General features: G+C 47.0%; 1 protein-coding gene across 1 annotated transcript; it reads left to right on the forward strand.

The window, feature by feature from the left end:
• Positions 1-5,203: 5,203 nt before the first annotated feature.
• Positions 5,204-20,166, forward strand: PROKR1 (prokineticin receptor 1). The gene is made up of 3 exons (XM_010963761.3): positions 5,204-5,891; positions 7,911-8,546; positions 17,063-20,166. Exons 2-3 carry the CDS (start codon positions 8,062-8,064, stop codon positions 17,757-17,759), a joined length of 1,182 nt encoding a protein of 393 aa, XP_010962063.1. The 5' UTR covers positions 5,204-5,891; positions 7,911-8,061; the 3' UTR covers positions 17,760-20,166.
• The last annotated feature ends 1,690 nt before the right edge of the window (positions 20,167-21,856 follow it).

Raw genomic sequence — 21,856 nt, forward strand, 5'->3', positions numbered from 1 at the left:
AGACACCATACATCCATCACTGACCCCACATGAAATATTCCAGATTGATGATCCCACATTTATGAGACTTCATGCCGAGGTGTATCTAGGTCTTAACAGTGGGCACCCTTCATGCTCAGACTCATTACCAGCTGTCTTCAGGAACCTTCGTAATATTTTGATATCAATAGGTAAAATTTCCTCATATTCCTCTTCTTATTTAACCAATTCTTGTATGCCATCACTTGTGCATTCTGCCAGATAAACACATGAATAATTTTGTCAACCATGAAGAATTTGTCAAGGATAGCATTAAACCAATAAAATCGATGAGAGATTTGACATCTTTGGAGTGTTTGGGCTCTCAGGAATGAGAGCGTGTCTCTGTGTGTGGCTGAATCTTCCTTCACGTCTCCTCCAGGGGGATTTGGGGAGCTGGAGAGGAAGGGCGGAGAGCAGTCCAAACCCCCTGCTGAGTGGACTTTGGGGAGCTGATCCATCATGCATTGCTGGCTCTAGTGGAGGGCGGGCGGTTGGAAAACGAGACAGGGTGAGTTCTGAGCCAGCTCTGGGTGTCTTCCAGGAATCCTTGATTTTTTTTTTTTTTTTTTTAAAGAACTGGATGAAGAGTGTATACTCAGAGAACAAATCTGATGAAGGCAGAAAACAAGCTGAGTTAGTCAATTTGCCAGACAGGAGGAATTGTGGCTGAACCCCAGAGCCAAGGGCCAGGGAAAGAGGGGCAAACTGCGAACAGGTAGCAGTGTGCGTTGTGAGTGTTCTGGCCAGAGAGGGGGCACTGGGCTAAATGTCAGAAGACTTGGATTCCAGTCTGAGCTCTGCAGTCAGCCTGCTCTGTTCCCCTGGGCCAGAGGCCTTCCCTCTTAGTACCTGCGTGCTCCTTCCTCAGCATGGGTGCTGCCTGTATGACCTCTGAGGCCCTCCTTGAGCTGGGTTTCTGAGTGGCATTTACTAGAGCCCTGCAGGAGTTACATGGCTGAAAAGAGCCCCAGGATGTTAAGCTTTCATGTCAGGGGTGGGGGAGATGGGGAGAGTATAGCTGAGTGGTAGAGCACATGCTTAGCATGCATGAGGTCCTAGGTTCGATCCCCAGCACCCCCATGAAAATAAACAAACAAACCAACAAACAAATAAACAAACCTGATTACCACCTCCCCCCAGAAAACTTTCATGTCTAAACCAAAGGACATAATTATAGAATAATAGGATGAAGAAATGAGGTTTCAAAAGGCCTTTGAGATGATTTCTGCCAGTGGAACAGGAAAGGAAAAAAGCTCAAGATAGCTCAAGAACATGCTTCAAGGGTGAGGGACACCTAAAAGCACTAAAAAAAAAAGTGCTTTTCAAGTGAGTGGTTTCTTTTGGTTTTGTCTGGGGAGAACTCCCTGGGATGACAGATTGTCTCGGATACTGTGACTGGCCTTGCAAGTAGGATGAGGCCAGACTCCCCTGGCCGCTGGGGCAGCAGACTCTAATCACAGAAAATAGATCCAGGCTGTTGGTGTCTTTGGGGCTAGATTTCTGAAAAAAAATTACATAATTGGAGTTCCAAATTTTGTTTTTGATTTCTTTCTTTTCCTTCCTTCTTCTCTTTATTATTTAAAAAACTTTTTTAATTCTAGATTTTGCTGGAAGCCTATGTAGCCCTGGTTTAACTCAGTCACAGAGACAAACAATTAAAATTGGGCCCCAGTGGATGTCTGTTTCTCAGATGGAGGGGGCTCCCCTGAATCCTTTGGCCAAAACTGACAGGGAGGGACCAAGTCCTTCAGAGGAGTCCCCACCAGGACCTGCAGTGCATAGAACCAGCAAGACTGTGTCTGCTTCCAATATTTCTGTTTCCCCCATGGGGGTCCTGGCCACTAAAACATCCCAAATACACTCTCCTGACTCTAACTCCGGAAGTCACCCAGGACTTCCCTACTCTGAAGGTCAAAAACATCTTCAATGTGGCTAACTTGACTGTGAGCCTTAAGAACTGTTCCTTGCCAGGTTTTGGAAGGGGGAAAAGGAAAGTTCTAGGTTGTACATGGTACCCAGCCTCCAAGATGGCCCCCAAATCAGTCCCCAATGATCTCCACCTCTTAGTATTCATGTACTTGTGTGGTCTCCTCCCATACGGTATCTGTGTGTGTGCGTGCGTGTGTGTGCGTGTATGTGTTTGTGTGTGTGTGTGTGTGTGTGTGTGTGTGATAAGCAGCATATTGTAGAAGTCAGGAGGCCAGCTACCACGTAGTGCGGTCACTCAGGCAGCCTAGAGCGAGCCCTACGTGATGATGAGGAACTAAAGTCTTCTGCAACAGCCGTGAAAATCAGAGGCCTGACAACAACCTTGTGAGTGAGCTTGAAGGTGGCTCCTCCCCCAAGTTGAGCCTTTAGATGAGAGTGCAGCCCAGATCTGCAACCTGACACCAATCTCATGCTGGACCTTAAACCTGGACCCCCCCACCTCAGCCCCTCCCAGATTCCTGACTCTCAGACACTCTGAGATAATATGCGTTTGTTGTCTTAAGCTGTTAATTTGGAAGGTAATTCAGCACAGTAATAGATAACTCATGCACTCTGTGCTTTGTTTTTGATTTTTTGAGTAGAAGTAAGTGGTCAGGAAGACACACAATGTGGAATGAACACATATACGCTGTATGGAATGACAGATCAGTATCTGTCTAACTCGTGTCTTCCCCGAGGGTGGGGCGGGACCAAGGAATCAGTGTGTTTAACTAGCACCCCAGAAAAATCTTATCATCAGGCAAGTCTGAGAAACAATGCAGAACAGGATTCAAAAGTGAACAAGACCCATCCCTTTTTCAGAAAACTGTGCAAGATGAGAAGCAAATTGGTACGCAGAAGTCTGTTTAAAGAGAGGCTCCCAGTGGTAAGGAAGGGTGTGAAAAGCATTGGGGGAATCAAGGAATGCTTCCTGGAAGAGATGACATGCCAGCAAAGGTTGCTTAGGATCTCAGGGGGCAGTGTATGGAAAGAATCACAGAGTGCGAGTAACCAGTGGCACTTTTCAGGTGCCTGCATTTGTGCCAAGTGCTTCATCCACCTCACCTTACCTAATCCTCACAACAACCTTACCCAGTAGGAGCTAGTGTCACCCATTTTACAGATGGGAAAGCTAGGCTGTGGTTAGCACACTGCCCAGGGTCACACAGCTCCTGTGTGCAGTGGTGGGTAGAGAGGAGGCAGCGGATTTAATCACTTCCTTTAAACACTCTCCTTAATCATTCTTACGTTCCACGCTCCAGAAGACGCGAGACTCAGAGATGTGAAAGGGTGGTGACATTTTTGCAAAAGGCAGGAATTTTGTGGCAATAACAAAATTGTGAAGAAGAAGGTGTCCATGGAGGGATATGGGCCAGGGGAAGACACTGCAGGAAGTGTGGGAAGCTGGCAGTGATTTCCTAGCGCAAACTCAACTCATTCATTGAGTAAAGGAGGAAAGGGAGCCTTAGAAAAGTTATGTGACTCGCCTGACATTTGAGAGCGGCAAAGAGGAGTCAAGTCCAGATCTCTGGCAGCCCCCTTTCCATCGTGGACAACTGGAGGCCGAACTGATGCTTTGCTAAGGAGGTCTGAGCTCTCGAATAGCTTATTTTTTTTGAACAATTTTAAGTGTACAATTCAGTGACATTAAGTGTATTCACAATGTTGTGCAGCCATTACTGCTGTCCATTTCCCGAACTTTGTCATCACCCCAAACAGAAATCCTGTGTCTATTAAACAGTAACTCCCCATTCCTCCCCGCTTCTATACTTTCTAACTCTGTGAATCTGCCTATTGTAGGTACTTCATATATGTGGAGTCATGTATTTGCCCTGTTGTGTCTGGCTTTTTTCACTCACCATGATGTTTTCAATATTCACCCATTTTGTAGCCTGTATCAATTCTTTTTTTCCCCCATTTTTTCCCACTGTAGTAAAATATACATAATACTTACCATCTTAACCATTTAAAAGTGTACAGATAAGTGAATTCAGTACACTCAAACTGTTAAAAAACCATCACCACCATGCATCACCAGAACCCTTTTTATCTTGAGAAACTAAACCTTTGTACCCATTAAATAGGAACTCCCCTTCCTTTACGTCCCCGCTCCCCAGCCTCCTGCAACTAGCATTCTATTTTCAGTTTCTATGATTTTGATGCCTCTGGGTACCACAAATAAATGGAATTATACAGTATTTGTCTTTTTGCAACTGGTGTATTTCACTTAGCATAATGTTCTTAAGGTTCAGCCATAGTGAAACATCTGTGAGAATTTCCTTCCTTTTAAAGGCTGAAAAATATTCCTTTGTATGTATCTACTACAGTTTATTTACCCATTCATCTATCGATAGACATTTGGATTGCTTCCACCTTTTGGCTGTTGTGGTAAATGCTGCTATGAACATAGGTGTACATGTATCTGTTTGAGGCCCTGCTTTCAATTATTTTGGGACTATACCCAGAGGTGAAATTATCTGGATCAAATGAAAAAAAATTTTTTTTTTAATTTTTTGAGGACTTGCCATACTGTTTTCCACAGTGGCTGCATCATTTTACCTTCCCACCAACCTTGACTTCTGTGTTAGAGGTTCAGAGAACTGCTTTCTGGAAAGCAAGGAAGTGGCGAGAGGGGAAGAGTGTGGATGCCAGAGAGAGGTGGGGGACAAGGGTTCCAATTTCTCCACATCCGCTACAACATTTGTTATACTTCATTACTTTTTTAAAGGATGAGAAATGTTCTAATGTATGCAAATACCACGTTTGAAAAATCCATGCATCAGTTGATGAACATTTGGGCCGTTTCCACCTTTTGGGCTGTTGTCAGTATCTCTGCTATGTACATTGGTACACAAGGATCCGAGTCTCTGCGTTTGATTTCTTTGGAAGTGGAATTGCTGGATCAGAAAGTAATTTTATACTTAACTTCTTGAGAAATTTGTAGCCTTTTGGAGGAGATGTGTGCTCTGTAAGTCATCTCTGGCCACCCTAGCTCTCTGAAAAGACATTCTTGCTGGTGGTGGTGGAGGGGGGCGCTCCTCCCTCTCTCAGGCATCCACACTGTCCCCCTCCCTCCACTTCCTTGCTTTCCAGAAAGCAGTTCTCTGAGCCTCTAACACAGAGGTCAGGCGGCCGAAACGAAGCTGAGTCCGCTGTCCAGTTGGGCTTGCCCGAGGGAACGAGCTTTGGGTGACGCCCAGCGTGTCCTGCGAGGGCAGCGTGGGCCGGAGTGGGGGCAGCTCTCGGTGCTCTGAAATCGGCCCGGCGCATCGGGACGGACCGCCCCCCCGGCGGTGGCCCCCGGGCCGCCCAGGTGAGCCGGCGGGGAGGTGCGGAGCCCCGGGGCGGCCGCAGCGGTGCGCGGTGCGAGCCTCCGGCGCCAGGTCCGCGCTGCGCCCCGCGGCGAGCGCCATCGCCCGAGTTCCCGCCCCAGGCGGCCGTTCCGAAGCCTGAGCCCAGGGAACGCGAGCTCCCTGCGGCGTGTCCTCGCCTGGAGCTGCCGCCTCTGCGTCCCCGACGCTCTGGCCCCGGGGCGACTCCCGGGTCCCCAGCCGCGCGCGTGCCCGGGCGACCCGACGTGCCCCTGCCTGGAGCCCGGCCACCCTGTGCCTCCGGGAGCCTCGCAGACCCCGCCTAGCACGCCTCCCCGAGCCGTGGCCCTGGGCGCCCCGCGGCCACCGGGGCGGGGACAGCGAGCGCGGAGGGTGGCCTCACCGCGTCCTCGTATCTGCGGCGGCGAGAGCGCAACTCCCTTCCGAGCCCAGTCGGGAAAGAGCCCGGAGCGGAGGAAGGAGAGAGGGAACCTGTGCTCTGCCTGCGGGCCTTTGGAACAACCGGCTTGTGTCCCCGCTCCCGGAATGAAGAGCTCAGGACCCTGTCCGCCCGGCGCCGAGATGCCTCAGGTACCGAGCGCGCCCTCCGGGGCGATGCTCCAAGGACTCCGCGGGGCGCCGGCCGCCGGGGCGCTGGGGCTGTGGAACCGGGAGGGAGCTTTACAACAGACTCGCATTCAGTTCATTGCTTCAGGGGGAGCCGGGCTTCTCCCTCCTTCTGCCCTTAGGCGTAGCCCCTGAGGCTCTGAGAACAAAGTTGGGAGCAGGAGAGGGCTTATCAGCAAGGGCTGAAAAGAGAGGCTTCTAGAGATCGGAAGGGTCCAGCCAGGCGGCAAGCGCTAAACTCAGGGGCTCCAGAGGACACCTGGTGGCAATGGAGTTCTGGTTGGGAGATGGGAATAAAGGAGGAAAAAAAAAAAAAAAGACCACTGGATAATTTCTCCCCAAATGCCAGATTTTCTAACACCCCGTCTCCCTAAGAAGTTTCTATGACTCTGTTTTTTAAACATGACGTTGAGAATTCCACGTGGCGAGCGAGCTTGCACCTCCAGAGGTGGCGCTCCTGGGAGACACTCAGGGTCTGCGAGGGGCGAGGACTGTCCCATGGGGACTGCATCCTTCCTGCCTGGGCAGGAAGCCTGGCCCCCTCTGACTTTTCAGCTCTGGGTTCTGCTTCTCACACCTGGCAGGGACAAAGGGCAGGGCCTGAGAGGGGCAGAACTGATGGCTCCGAGGCAGGAGAAAATCTGAGAAAAATGGAGGTGAGGAGTTGGGGAAAGAGATGGGACTAGGGCTGAGCCTCCCCCGGGGAGCAGGGGACTTGAGTCCTCCCCACAAAGACAGGCCCCAGATGTGTCACCTTTGAGGGATGCAGGCAACAGGCTTTCCTGGGGGATCCTGGGTGGGGGTGGGGGTCTTCCTTGTGCCTCCTTTTTCCAGGAGCCACAGATTTCCACACTCCCCTTCCCTCTGCGGGTTTCCTGATCTCTGTGGAGCTCTCCAGACCCCAGCCGTCTCCTTACATCCCAGCAACCTAGTCTGATGTTTGCAGGCTCTGGGAGGGACGGGGGCTGCAGCGAGAGGGCAAGGGTCTGGGGGACCCTGGCTCCCTCCTGGTTCTCCGTCCTGGCAGTGCAACTGACAACCCTCTCCCGAGACCCCAGCCCCATCCTGTGCTGTGGTCCAGTCATCTGGATCAAGATTGCCCTTCTCTTCCTGGCAGCTGACTGAGGAGGCCTGAGTGGGTCCTCACTGGTAATTCCTTGCAGCCCTAGGGTGTAACACCCTCCCTCTCCAGGGACCTCGGTGCTTTACAGACATCATTGATTTCTTGCCTGGAGGATTTTGAAACTCTGAGCAGTTAAGCTATTTATCTCAGAACATACAACTAGCCAGGGGAGGATTTCGCTCCAGAGTCCTCTCTAAGCCACTCGGTGATTAAGCTGTGACTTTACCCCTGTAGTTTTGTCTGGGGACAGGCCTTGGTAAATACTGTGCCTGGCTTCTAGGGTCACAGCAGACTTGGATGTGGGAACAGGAAGCCCAGTAGGGAGAGGGGAAGGCAGCCACTAGATAGACTCTGTGATTTTAAAGCAGTGTTTTCCCAGAAGGAAGGAGGCCAGCTCATGTCTCAAAGCCTCCCCTCTTCCATGGTATTCAGAATAATTTCTTTTAAGCCACAGAATGGGACAATTCCACAAGGACAAAGTTCAGGCTGTTGGGACAAGGAACGGAATTTGGAGTAGGTCACTTTAATTCTCTTCAGCCTCCCCACACTCCTAACTTTGGTCCCTGAGAAAAAGTGCAACATGAAAAAGTGCAACATGAAAAAGTGCAACATTTCAGTCTTCTGTGGAATAGAAATAAACTGAGTCGGTGCCTATTTGTCTCTCGAACAGTCTGACCTTTCCTGGATGAGTAGGGTATGTGGTTTTATTCATTTGCTTCCTTCCACTGGTTCCTTTATTTCCATTCCATCACCCAATATTCACTCTGAGCAGGTGGCTAATGGGTCAGCTTAGGTTATAGGATGGTTTAAAACTTGGCCAGGTTCACTTACATATGTAGCTAATTGTTTGTGTTTCAAAGGCTTAGAATGGAGCTTGGTTACTGGACCCCAAGGATGACATGCTGACTCATTAAGGGAGACCTGAGTGTCAGCAGAAAGGAGGGACCTCAGCCTCTTAACATCACCCCAGAGGAATTCCCAGGAGTGTTACTCAAGGCTTCACCTGGCCAGATGGAGGTCACCATGGGGGTCATGGATGAGAATGTCACCAATACTTCAGCCAATTATTTTTCTATGCTCGACCCCCATGGAGCCCACACTGCTTCCTTCCCATTCAACTTCAGCTATGGCGACTACGATATGCCCTTGGATGAAGATGAGGACGTGACCAATTCCCGGACCTTCTTTGCTGCTAAGATTGTCATCGGCATGGCCCTGGTGGGCATCATGCTGGTCTGTGGTATTGGCAACTTCATCTTCATTGCTGCCCTGGCCCGCTACAAGAAGCTGCGAAACCTCACCAATCTGCTCATTGCCAACTTGGCCATCTCCGATTTCCTGGTGGCCATTGTCTGCTGCCCCTTTGAGATGGACTACTACGTGGTGCGCCAGCTCTCCTGGGAGCACGGCCACGTCCTGTGCGCCTCTGTCAACTACCTGCGCACCGTCTCTCTCTACGTCTCCACCAATGCCCTGCTGGCCATCGCCATCGACAGGTGAGTGAGGGCTGGGGACAACGAAGGAAGGGGCTGTTGTAACTGATGAGAGGTATCTGTGTTCCCCCGAGGTGTGGATGCATGGGGGCTCAAAGGTGGTCCAATTATTGAACAGTGAGAAGAGTTCTAGTTTTTTCAGCTGTAAGCAGCAGGAGGTGGCAGAGCCCCCTGGAGTTGAGCAGTGGGACAGCTTTGGGTCCCACTTCTACGGGCACGCTCCTAGATGTTGGATCTGGCCAAGATTTAGAGGTAGACAGCTACAAGGAGGTGTGGAGGGGCAAAGTTAAGTTCCTGGAAATCTTGAGGAAGGTCTCTGTCTCATCAAGACTTCCTCTACTAAAACATCTCTCATCAAGGCTACAGTTGCTGGTGGTGGTGTCTTTGCTGCCATTCCACACATTCACAAATCTCTGATTGGGAAGAAAGGGTAACAGAAGACTGTCTAAAGGATGCCTGCGTTTCTTATTATCTTGGGACTCTAAATAAATACTCCAACAGCTGTCCAGTGTTGGTGATTCCAGTGGACTGTATCTCCAAAAAATATAATTTTGTCTTTTTGTCATTCTGTTTGAGCAAGTTGGAAGCTTAATTAGATTTACAACCAACCAAAGTTCTGCATTCGAGTCTTAACCATATTCAAGTGTTACTGTGGCTTCAAAGAACCTATTGATTCTGAAGTCATGGGTTGAGTGTTTTTTTTTTTAAAAAACTGGATTTTCATTGTGATGCAGAAGTTCTAGTAACAAACATTTGGTTTTGTATAGATACTATTTCCCTACTAACGACCCTACTGTTGCTGAAAAATCGGCCCCTGTTCCTGATGAGCTGAATAACTCAGAGACAAGGTCTTGGAGCTTAGAAGAAAAGAGACAGATTTATTGTTTTGCCGGGGTAGGGGGACTCATAGCAGGCTAGTGCCTTCAAAACTGAACCCGTCTTAGGGTTGGGGCTTACTGATTATATAGTGAACAAGTTGGGGTGTAAAAGGGGATATTAATTAACAGAAGTCTCTGGTAAAGCTTCCTCCGGAATCTTGGCGTGTCCACCCGGTGTCATGGGGCTGTCCGGTGGTCCGGAGGGTTATCAGCCTGTGACCTTCTGTATCTGATCAGACTCATCAGGTGCCAGGAGGAACTTCAGAGGATCTGGGCATTCTCCTGACATTATCGTCCCATGACTCCCTTCCTGGGGGAATGACTCAAAATCCAAACATGATTGTAAACTTCAATTACCAGAGTAAGGCAGAACAAACAGGAAAATCAATAGCTCTGACTCTAACAATGGGCCTGGGGCTGGGAGCCGTGTCCGGTCAGTCAGATCTGCTGACCGCTCTCAAAGCAAACAGCAAGTATACGGCCAAGAATTAGTTAGCCTAAGTGCGGCCATTTTATTATTTCTCCCTCACTACTAGCACCGGTTGATTTTAAATCAAGTTCAGGGATTTGTTTTGAAAACAAACCAAAACAAGACAAAAAGGGAACATATGCTTACTTACTCTTTTTTGGTTGTTGCAGTAAAAGGTTTGTTCCTTTTCATACACTCGCAGGCCACAGTACGGAAGGGCTGTTTCTGGTGATGGTAGATAAAGACACTGCGAGCAGCCTATGCAAATCTTTCTTACGCATCTTCAGTCTCATCATTTAGTCTAATCACCTGTGCTCATGGGCCAGAGTGGTTTTTGTTCCCTTGGGACAATCTTTGCAGGCTCCTCTGCCCCAAGCCCGACTCTCATTACAAAACACCTTGTTCCAGTGTCGAGACGGTTAGCTAGAGGGTCTGATCGGGCCTCTGTGTACTTGGACCTGAACAGCCCGTCTCCCTCCCTTAACCCAGAGAGCCTGGCACACAGATGCCCTTCGTGCTGCATGGCCTCAGGGCTCTGGGGGAGGTCAGCCTGCCTCTTACAGACAGGACATCCCAGGACAGTGTTCCCGGGAGGAACACAGTGAACAGACACTGTTTTCTGAAGCCATCAGCAGGACAACCAGGCATAGAGTACCTAGAAATAAGCCACTCCTTAGGAAAGGGGGTTGACAAAGAGCCTGGCTTTAAAACCTAGAAGGTGGTCAGGGAGTTAGCACGTTAAACAGCCCTTGGTCTGCCATCCGCAGAAGGTATTCAGAGGTGTCGTCCCTGGAGAAGGCTGTTTCTCCTTGGCCAAGGTCCTCCGCGTGAGTCTCCGAGCCCCATGGCGTTCTGTCCACCCAGGAACGGACCCTGGGGGAATCCACAGAAGGAGCACGAGAGGTCAGTCAGGCAGAGTATCTGCCCTCAAGAGCTCCTCCCAGCTGTCAAGAAACATCTCCAGGGACCTTGTCTCTGAAAGTGGAAGCTGCCACCAACTCTCTTGGTGCATGAACGGGACAAAACATATGGGGTCATTTCTGGAAGTTTCATTCCATCAAGACATCTTTTCACACGGGATGCTGTCAGCCACTGAGAGTGAAGTAAGCAGGTGCCTGCTGTGGGGTGGGACCCCGCTCCTTGGGGGAGACCCATTTTTATCACACGGGCTGACTCATCGAGAGGGGTAACACTGCACGAAGAAGTGGCTTCAAGGATAATGGAAGCCAGGATAACATTAGGGCATTGGGCTATTTTGAACACGTAAGAGATAATATTTTTGTCATATCTGCCTCCATCTACTGAACGCTTTTAAACTCACGTTGTACTTTCATACAAAACTCAACTTATCTGAAATAGTGCCGGCATTTCTCTTACAGGGTGAGTTTATACAACGGAATTTAGAAACAATAAGAAAGATAAATTGGGGAACGTGCTTTGCACATGGAAACGGCTATTGTTTAGAGTGGGGTGGTGACTGGAAACTTCCACCCAGACACTGGAGGAAGGCACTGCTGTCTGCACAGGGCCATCAATGGCCTTGGCCAACTGACTGCCTGCTCCAATGCATCAAGTTCCTTTATTGATGATTGTGATCTTTGCTTCAGTTTGTTTTTATTTTTATGTGTTTTTACCATCGAATTTCAATTTTTGTGGTCTAGGGCCTCATGTGCTCAGCATTTGATCAGTGGTTTTCAGGTTTGGTTTGGTTAGTTTTAGGCAACTAATTTTGACCTTGATATAACAAAAACACTCACAGTTATAAACATGTATTTATTTTAAAAGAAATTTCTGTAGAAATAGTGTGAGCAGTTATTCTGCCTGGATTTAAACTCCCACTGCACCATCCATGAGCTGTAAGGCCGTGTGTAATTATTTGACCTCCCTCTGCCTCAGTTTTCTCATGCATAAAATGGGAATAATAAGAAAACCTCCTGTATTGGGTTGCTTTGAGGGTTAAATGAAATAATATTTGTAATTGTTTAGAACCAGGCTTAAGACAGAGTAAGCACTCAATAAACAGTGGGTGTGGCAATTTGTAAATTAACCCTTAAGGGAACGACAACAAAACCAGGTAAACTAATTAACTATTTCCGACTTCCTAACCTGTTTGCTTTCCCTGCAGTGATTGTTTTTATGATGTGATTTTTAAAATATGATACAAAGTTTCTAAGACACACAGCTCTCAAGATACAGCAGAACAGAAAAAGAAAAACCCGAACCTGGCCTTGTGAAGACTGAGAAAGATCATTCCAGACAAAGGCAATTCTAAGTGCAAAGGCCTCTAGTCAGGAGCAAACCTGAAGTTTCTAGGAAGAGAGAGAAGGGCCCGGTGGCTGGCGGGAAGAAAGCAAGACTGCAGTCAGATTAACCTTCTGCCTCGTGCACGATGCCCTCTCTTGCTCCAAGGACCTCTAACAACTCCCTTGTCTACAAAATATGGCCTGAACCTTTTCATCTGCTTTTCCACCGTTTTATTATTGAGCTCCAGAGTGCCTGGCAGTCTCATGCTGGGTAAACACATTGATGTCCTGTTTTCTAAAAAAGTTGCAATCTTTTTAAGAACCGTCACCATGGTTTATTACGTGTCTGTTCATCCAGTGCCTCAGAGACTTGCTGAGGGCGAAGTTTTACTACAATGCTAGGTGCCCAGAATTCACAGGCAGCATAAAGGTTACAAAAGAAGTAAGGCAAGCCCCGATCCCTGCTCTGGGGAAACTTCCCATCCAGAGTGCAGGCAGGTGGGGGGCTAACCTATGAAAGAATTAGAAGGTAAGTAAAGGGTCAATTTTAAATGAAATTTTGAGAAAGATGAGATCATTGCGTACTGGAGTAGTCAGCGGAGGCTTCAGGCAGGAGATGGACTTTTACCTGGCCTTCAACAAATGATCAGCAGAGGTGAAGAAAAGATTTCCAAGAGGGTAGAACAGTGTTTGCAAAGGCCGAGAGGTGAGGATGCCTGAGGTGAGCGTGAGGTCCCGTGGGAGGCGTGTGGGACAGGACATGGAACATAAGGGGAGTGGAGACCCGAAAGAATAAGGTCTTATTCTAGAACATCACAAAATCTAGGCACAGGGAGTCAGGCCTGAGGGCAGTGGGGAGCTGAAAAAGACCATCAGAGGACTCTGTCCCCCCAGGTCTGGGTTTCCTCTTTGATGTGGAGACACCTGCAGTGTCCTCCAGGTGTATCTCTTGGATCTCAGGCATGTGGGGCACTGGGAGACCCTCATTTCTTTTTTTATTGAAGTATAGTCAGTTTACAATGTTGTGTTAGTTTCCACTGTACAGCATAGTGATTCAGTTATATATACACATACACACATATATTCCTTTTCATATTCTTTTTCATGATAGGCCATTACAAGGTATTGAATATAGTTCCCTGTGCTCTACAGTAGGACTTTATTGTTTATCTGTTTATATATAGTAGTTAATATCTGCAAATCCCAAACTCCCAATTTACCATCCCACCCCCGCATAACCATAAGTTTGTTTTCTATGTCCATGAGTCTGTCTCTGTTTTGTAAATAAGTTCATTTGTGCCCTTTTTTGCCTTAGATTCCACATATGAGTGATATCATATGGTATTTTTCTTTCTCTTTCTGGCTTACTTCACTTAGAATGACAATCTCCAGGTCCATCCATATTGCTGCAAATGGCATTATTTCATTCTTTTTTTTAAATGGCTAAGTCGCAATCCATTGTATATATATACCACGTCTATTTTATCCAATCATGTGTCAGTGGACATTTAGGTTGCTTCCCTGTCTTGGCTATTGTAAATAGTGCTGCTGTGAACATTGGGGTGCATGTAGCTTTTTGAATTAGTTTCCTCTGGAAATATGCCCAGAAGGGGGATTGCTGGATCATAGGGTAAGTCTATGGTCATAGGTAAGTTTTTTAAGGAATCTTCCTCCTTTCTTCTACCCAGAATCCAAGAGGAGCTGGCCAATCCGCCTGCCCATCGGCAGCTCTCCTATACTGCCTGGGTGAGGCAGCCAAGGCGCGAGTAACAGTACTCAGCCGTAGGAAGCACAGATGCTCCCTGGTGACCTTAATGGTCGGGGCCAGCTGGCCCAAGGGGCAGGTTGTGCATTTGCTACCCATCCCGTGACCCACCTAGTCGCTACTGTGACCACCATTTCCATGACTAGATCTGGGGCTGAGTTCTGGGGACAGAGAGGGAGCTCAAATGCTCTTTGCTTTCTTTTTTCTTTATGGTGGGGGGAGGTAATTAGGTTTACTCATTGATGTATTCTTAGAGGAGGTACTGGGGATTGAACCCAGGACCTCATGCATGCTAAGCATGCGCTCTACCACTTGAGCTATACCCTCTTTGCTTAATCACCTGGCCCACAATCATCACACAATTACTGATCAGGCATTTCTTTGTCCAGCAGCCTTTATTCTTTGTTCTCTGGGAAATGCTGGCTCTCAGCGGATCTGGACCTGAGCCATTGTAGTGGTGGACACGCATGCCAAGCCAAGGGCATACTCATAAGCAAAGAAAAATAGCTGCCAATTGTCTGACTCCTTTTTGGAACATCAATAGGTAGAAACCAACTATGAAGAAAAGAGGAGAGGGTCTGCTAAGATGCCAGGATGGCAGGAGGAAGGGGTATGGCTTGCTCTGGTTGGAAAGAGAAGGAACAAATGGCAGATTGGAGGGCCCACTGGATTTGGAGCAAGATCCAGAAGGGTCTGCATCATGGTTTTGTCAATTACTAGCCATGTGGCTTTCAACAGGTTATTTAACTTCTCCAAACCTCAGTTTGCTCATCTGTAAGATGGGCATCTTTGTTGTCTTAGCCATTCAACAGGGTTGGAGTTATGTGGGTATTGTAAACTGCTTTACAAACTTAAGCAAGTATCACCAGTAATGGAGTTGTGCGCCTAGCATAGCCAAGGCTGGTGGCAATCCTTGAAACAGTTTTCTGCAGTGTGCCTATTGGCAAATGTATTTGGAAGGCCTCCTGCACATTCCTGGTGCTAACCTTGGGGACGGACGTGGGGTGATGTCAGGATGAAATAACTAGGTAATCACAGATTACCTTGAAGATTAAATTTTGATGTGAAGATAAATAAATCCACTAAAACAAAAAGTAGTAGAGAACTTGCAAATGCAGTATTTGCCAATAAAAGGTGACAGAAAATCGCTGTGTATACAGAATAGCTCTGAAAAATACATTTGGATACGACCAGTTTCTTGTATATTCATAACCTATGTTATGTGCTGTGTCTCATTGGAGCCTCAGAGTATCTCAGTGAGCTTGGCTGTGCTGTTGATATTCCCATGTCACAGATGAGGAAATTGAGTCCACAAGCTAAGGAAATGACAAATTCACATAGCAAGTTTGTGGCAAAGCTGGGATTGGATTCTTGGTATTCTGACTCCTAGATCAGCATTCTCTTCTACGTGTTTGTTGAAAAAACACTGAGTTTGAAACATCATAGACTTAGGGAATGACTAGTGGGCAAAGAAGGAATAGAACTATAGAGTGAACACTCAGAGAGTAAGCAAGTATGAATATAGACATATTCTTTGGCAGAGCAATCAGCAGAACGCGGTGGGGGAGAGAGCTGGTGGGAGCAAAAGCTCTAAACTCTTAGTTTTGGTTATGACTCAGAGGAGGTTTGGTGCCCTCCTTATTGCAGGAGCACTGGGGTCTTTACGAAGGCCCTTCGTGTGTGCGCATGGACAAAAGCATTGGCAACACCCCACAGACACTCCCATTCCACTGTCAGCATCCACCCTGGGAGACTGGTGAGTGCCAGCGATTGTTGCTGGTGGTGGAGTGTGTCAAGCAGCCAGCTGGGTGTCCAGAGGGTGGATCCAACCCATCTAACTTCATCAAACATCTGGGAGCTAGAGCAGGAGTCTTGCTGCCGTGAAGTCTCCAAATGACACTCAATGGAGTTGGCTGTCTGTGTGGCAGGGACGGTCAGGAGCAGCAGGAATATGATCAGAACAAAAAATAAGAAGGAATCTCCTCTTCCAATCAAAATCCCAAGAAATATGACCTCAAAGGGATTGGCTGCAAAGGAAACAGCCTTGTGTGGCTTTCCCTCGGGCCCCTGTCACGTTGGCTCTTGGCTCCACCTGGGATAAGCTGTGGACATGTGAGAATGTGTTTATTTCCAGTGTTGATTACTCATTCCCGCCCACTTCACTTCCCATCTTTCTCTTCTCCCGCGTCTACCGCCTGCCAGACACAGAAAGTCTTCCAGGAAACTAGAGCTTTCTGCATAAGTATGTGTATTCTCTCTGGAAAGGAGGCTTTCATGCTGCACAGATGACTCACATCCCCCAGAAAGTGCTCTCTCTTGGTTCCTGGACCACTGTGCTAACAGCCGTGTGGTTTTGGGGGAAAGAACAAAAGCAATGTCTTTTACTGTCTGTTGCTTGGTGGTTTCAAAAACGTGTTCATGTATATTCTCAATTGATTTTCAAGCCAACCATATGAGATAGGGTTAAATGTTTTCTATCCAGAGTCCTGTGGTACATGACCTTGAGAAAGTCACTCATCTCTCACTAAGCTCCATTTTTCAACCTGGAAAATAAGATGAATGGTCATATGCTTTTCCTCTACCTTTGCATGGAGAGCAATATTTTTTAAAATGTGGAATGAAGACAAAATTTTGCCCACTGTTTCTAACAGAAAGGGCAAATTCTCCCAACAGTTCTTTGGAATGATCAGATCCTTTTAACTCTAAACTGTGGGGGTAATTAGGATGAATGACCCTGAAAACAGGAAGGATCTGGGAACAGTGCCAGGCTAGAAACTCATAGGAGATGTTATTATTATATTTAATAATAATAGTTACCATTTATTGAGTACACTTTCAAAACTTTCAAAAGTACCACTTTCAAAACTGTGCCAGAAATAGTGTATATATTATCCCATTTAATCTTTAAAAACAAACAAACAGAAAAACGTTTGCAGATAAGCAAATGGAGAGTCAGGGAGATTAAACAAAACATGCCTGAGCTTGCACAGCTTGTAAGAGGTGCAGCTGGGTCTGGCATTCAAGGCTCCCCTTCCCGAAGCCTGCCTACCATTGCTCTTTCCTCCACAGGTACCATTTGATTGTGCCTCAGTGTTACAAAAATAATATCATCTTCCAGCGCTTCCTCATCCCAGTGGTTGATCCCATTTGTGTTCTTGTCCTAGATATCTGGCCATTGTCCACCCGCTGAGACCCCGGATGAAGTATCAAACAGCTACGGGCTTGATTGCCTTGGTGTGGATGGTGTCCATCCTCATTGCCATACCCTCAGCCTACTTCACAACCGAAACGGTCCTCATCATTGTCAGGAGCCAAGAGAAGATCTTCTGTGGCCAGATCTGGCCGGTAGACCAGCAGATCTACTACAAGTCCTACTTCCTCTTCATCTTTGGCCTGGAGTTCGTGGGCCCGGTGGTCACCATGACCCTGTGCTATGCCAGGATCTCCCGGGAACTCTGGTTCAAGGCCGTCCCTGGTTTCCAGACGGAGCAGATCCGGAAGCGACTGCGCTGCCGCCGGAAGACGGTGCTGGTGCTCATGTGCATCCTCACCGCCTACGTGCTGTGCTGGGCGCCCTTCTACGGCTTCACCATCGTGCGCGACTTCTTCCCCACTGTGTTCGTGAAGGAGAAGCACTATCTCACGGCTTTCTACGTCGTCGAGTGCATCGCCATGAGCAACAGTATGATCAACACCGTGTGCTTCGTGACCGTCAAGAACAACACCATCAAGTACTTCAAGAAGATCATGCTACTCCACTGGAGGGCTTCTTACAACGGAAGTAAGTCCAGCGGCGACCTTGACCTCAAAACCATGGGGGTGCCTGCCACTGAAGAGGTGGACTGCATCAGGCTGAAATAGCTCTCAACGTTTAAACACAGAACAGGACCTTTGGGACACTGACCAGTGTGCTTAGGTACACACCATCAACCAAGAACTTGGTTTGCTGCAGAGGGCACAGTAAATGGACAAACGTGGGAACACTGTATTCAAGGAGCTCCGGAATTTCTAAAACTGGTGTGACTAGACACCATTACCTGTGGCTGACACTCACTGAGCATCTAATTTGTGCAATGAGTAGGCACTGGTGAAACATATATGTTGATGACATTTCATTGACGTAATAGGGATTAAACCAAGAAAAATATTAGTACACAGACAATTTGGAATAATGGGGTTTCCAGAAGGCAACCACAGTAGGCATCTAAGACTGTGGTACATGTGTTTGTAGGGTGAGGGTCTCTCTGGACCATCTCAGCTACTCATCAGACACTGATGCAGCCCAACTCTGGGACTGTTAATAGGCTTGGGTTCACTCCTAGCATTTGCAGGGCTGGGCAAGAATACAAAAATCCTCCTGGCTCTTTCTGAAACCTTCTCTTCTCATCACTGGTCCTGACTCTCACCCTGGCCCCCCAGGAAAGAAACAGGACATCCAGATGGTTGGAGGGGTACCCAACAATGAGATTCAGTGCACCTACAGGCTTACTGAGGGCCCGTCCCTCTTTCTAGCTCACCTTCTTTGTTTGGCATTTTGAATTTTGGAATTTGCAAATTTGGAACCAGAAGATCTGATCCAGCCTTGGCTCCATCACCTGTGTGGGCAAGGTAAAGCCCCTCGGTGGGGATGGAGACCATCCTTGTGATAGGTACCAGTGAGGTGGTTGTGAAGAGCCAATGAGATGATATATGGGAAAATTCTTTCAAGCATGCTAGTAATCAAAAGAATGAACCAATATCTGTTGTCGTGCCGTGGACAAGGGAAGACTTGTCACCTTGGTTTATGTATCTAGAAACACCACCATCCCTTTTCACTATTCTTTGTGTGAATTATTCCCTTACCCTTCTTAACAGTGCTATGCATGCATTATGTTCCTAATAACATGCTGTTACAACAAGGCAATGATATTTGGTGGCAGAAGTGTGAAAGGAAATGGGAGCTTGGTCTCCAGTCAGAAGATGAGCTCTGGGTTTTAGAAACTTCAGAATTAGAGCATCTTTGTGATCACAGAAATAGCGACTGATGTCTGTTCCTATGCCTGTTTGTAACCAGCCTAAATCTGAACAGTGTAATACTTGTTTCTCAGTCTCATTTTATTTTCATGACATGAAGGTGTACAGCTATAGAGTGGATTTGTCCTTTTCTTCTTAAATAATTCTAGAGCAGCATATTATAGTGCTATTTAATTGACATGTGTTTGGCGTTTCCCCCTCCAACTATAGTCAACTCTTTATTTTTGGTAGCAAAGTTTATTTTTTTAATAGTTACTGTATTTCCCTGGAAGACACATTTCAAAAAACTGTTTATTTCTTCCTGTTCATCAGCCAGCAGACTTACCCTACAGTTTAACCAGAATACTCTTAGAGAATAAAAACTAATTCAATATTAGCCTAAAGCCAACATACTTTGAAAACAATTCTTATTTTTTATAAAATTACATATTGCATGCTAAAATTAAGAAAGTATTTGGACTAAAAATTAATAAGATGATATAACTTGTCATTATGCTCGTCTTTTCCATTAGGAATGATAAACAAGAGTTGACTGTATTAAATAGGAGGGTTTTTTTAATATGTGACAACCAAACCTCTTGCTGATTTTCAGCCTAAAATACCACATTTTCACTTGTTTACCCTTCTGTACTATTTCTAGATATTGTGTCTGTGATTTTACAGTGAATGAAAGTGTTATCAAGTGAAATTTAACAATCTGTATGTATATGATCCCTGACTGGAGTGTTCCTATAACTTCCACCCTCCCACATCCTGTTCCGAGTTACAGTGTGACGTGTTTTTGAGTGAGCCCTGCATAGTGCTGATTCCATGACCTTACGGATTCTGAGAACAATGCTGATGCGTGATCTTCTTGCCTACAAACTTCTCTCTGTCCTAACGAGATTTGACTGATTTATCTCTTCTTCCTGTAAGTCTGCTTTGGTAAAACCATTAATACTTTTTAGCATCTGAGTGCCAAGACTGGAAGTCCGAGGACCACTTTGTGCCTATTACAGAAGCTAGAGCTAAAACTTTGAATAGGTTCAATGTCTGCACGTGGAAGTTGAACCAGGAGATGAACCTCCGATACCACGTCACGTTCAAATTCGTGGCTGATTCATCGCACTGAGTGGTGGTCTGCCCCGCTGATGGCGTCTCCAAAAACTGGTGGACAGCCCAACAAGGTGGCACTCGCGCTGACGTGTTTCTTTTCTGTCCTCGAAATACTTTCATTATGCAAAGAGATATCACATTGTCACATACTGAAGAATAAAAACACAATTTTGTAAAATCAAACCATCTTTTTTTCACTAAAATGAAAGAAAAGGGCAGGTTTAGAACCAAGCTTTTAGAGGTTTTGCCTAGTGAGCAGACATTTAAAAAATATATTTCTTAAATCAGAGACACCATGGGAGTGGCGGTCACCACAGCAAGCCCTCAAGCGTGAAACAAGTTCCATGCTCATTGTGGAAAAGAATGCTAAAGAATTTGTGAGATTGCCAGCAAATTATAAATGTGCGTCCTGCTTCTTGAAAAATAGAAATTTTGGACTGTGTCCATGAGGAATGAGTCTAGCTCTCTTTCCTGGAGTGTGAGAATATCGAATTCCAATCATTAATTTTTACAGTTAATGAAACTGAAGCCCAGAGTGGGGAAGAGAAGTTCAAGGTCACACAGCTGATCACTGTAAGAGCCAGGGTGAGACCCCAAAGCTCCCACGGAGCTCAGTCCAGAGGTTCCCTGCCACAGCACTCATGGGTTCGGGGAGCATCAATCTTGGAAAGAGAAGGATCCTTTCCAAGAATCCTTGAGGTGACTGTTCACCTCCACTCTAGCCTTCTCTGGAGACCCTTAAAGAGTTTAGCAGAGACATTCCTGGTTCTTTTATGAGCCAAGTTGAGCTCATCCTACCCCTGGGAACTCAGCACAGACGTGGAGATCAGGAGGCTTTAGGGAAGAACTCCTAAAAAGTGATTACAGCTGGTCTGTCCTTACCTTGCTTAGCTGGGGGTCCCTAAGGATATAAAAGAAAAGATACCAGGTCCCCATCCCTGAAGACAGCTGCCGCTCCCTAGAAAAGCAGAGGGGAGAGGTAAAGAAGACAGGCTTGGCCGGATGTCCAGATGGCCGGCAGGCCTACGTGTTCGGAGTTCATCGGCATCAGAAGTGAAGATGTGAGTTGGGGAGGCTTTTTGGACAAGGTCAGACTTGAACTGAACTGGACAAGTGGGGTGTAGAGAAGCAGAGTGCAAGCACTCCGCAGGGGAAGAGAAACAATACCTTTTTCTGCTCTTGGAAACCAAAATGATTTTTGCTAGGGAGAAAAAAGGCTTCTCACACAATGATAGGATTGTCATCCCTGGAAGAGGGAACTAAAACCGGAGAAACACTCAGAAACCTAAATAATATTGCAGCCTTATCTGAGAGGGGGTTCTCGTACGAGGACAAAAAGCAGGGAGGAGAGACAGAAAGTAACCTTATGAAGCAGGTCTGTGTGATGCGGTGAGGGCGGCATCTCATCATTACGGGGAAAACAGGAGAAAGGATGCTGAGGAGGAAGTTGCTGGAAGCAAACGTGGCCGGCTTTATTGCTAACAGCGCGGGGCACCCACCGTGCGTCAGGGGCTGAGCCGAAGCCCTTTACAGGAATTGTCTTGCTCGTTTGTACTCGCCCCTGCAATTGTCTTGTTACAGATGAGGAAATCAAGCCTCCACTCAGAAAGGCTGCTCAAAGTCACGCGAGGCATAAACAGCGGACTGAGATTTGAGCCTCAGCAGTTCGACTCCAGAGCACGAGCTCATGATCTCCCTGTGCTCTGCAGCCTTTAAATGATTTTCCTAGGTCCTCCGTGTGCTTTCTCATAAGCCAACTAAATGCCTGCCACCCTAAGTCCTATTATTAAGTGATAAATCATCTCTCAGTTCAACTAGACTGCCTCAAAACCTGAGCATAGTACAAGTCC

Source organism: Camelus bactrianus, chromosome 15 (genome assembly GCF_048773025.1).
Source record: "Camelus bactrianus isolate YW-2024 breed Bactrian camel chromosome 15, ASM4877302v1, whole genome shotgun sequence".
Classification (NCBI taxonomy): domain Eukaryota; kingdom Metazoa; phylum Chordata; class Mammalia; order Artiodactyla; family Camelidae; genus Camelus; species Camelus bactrianus.

What these genes read in the sequence shown, in the direction of transcription:
- PROKR1 (XM_010963761.3), top strand. Translation starts at nt 8,062, where the DNA reads ATGGAGGTCACCATGGGGGTCATGGATGAGAATGTCACCAATACTTCA. An exon ending in CTGGCCATCGCCATCGACAG is followed by an intron (nt 8,547 to 17,062) that starts GTGAGTGAGGGC and finishes TTCTTGTCCTAG; the next exon opens with ATATCTGGCCATTGTCCACC.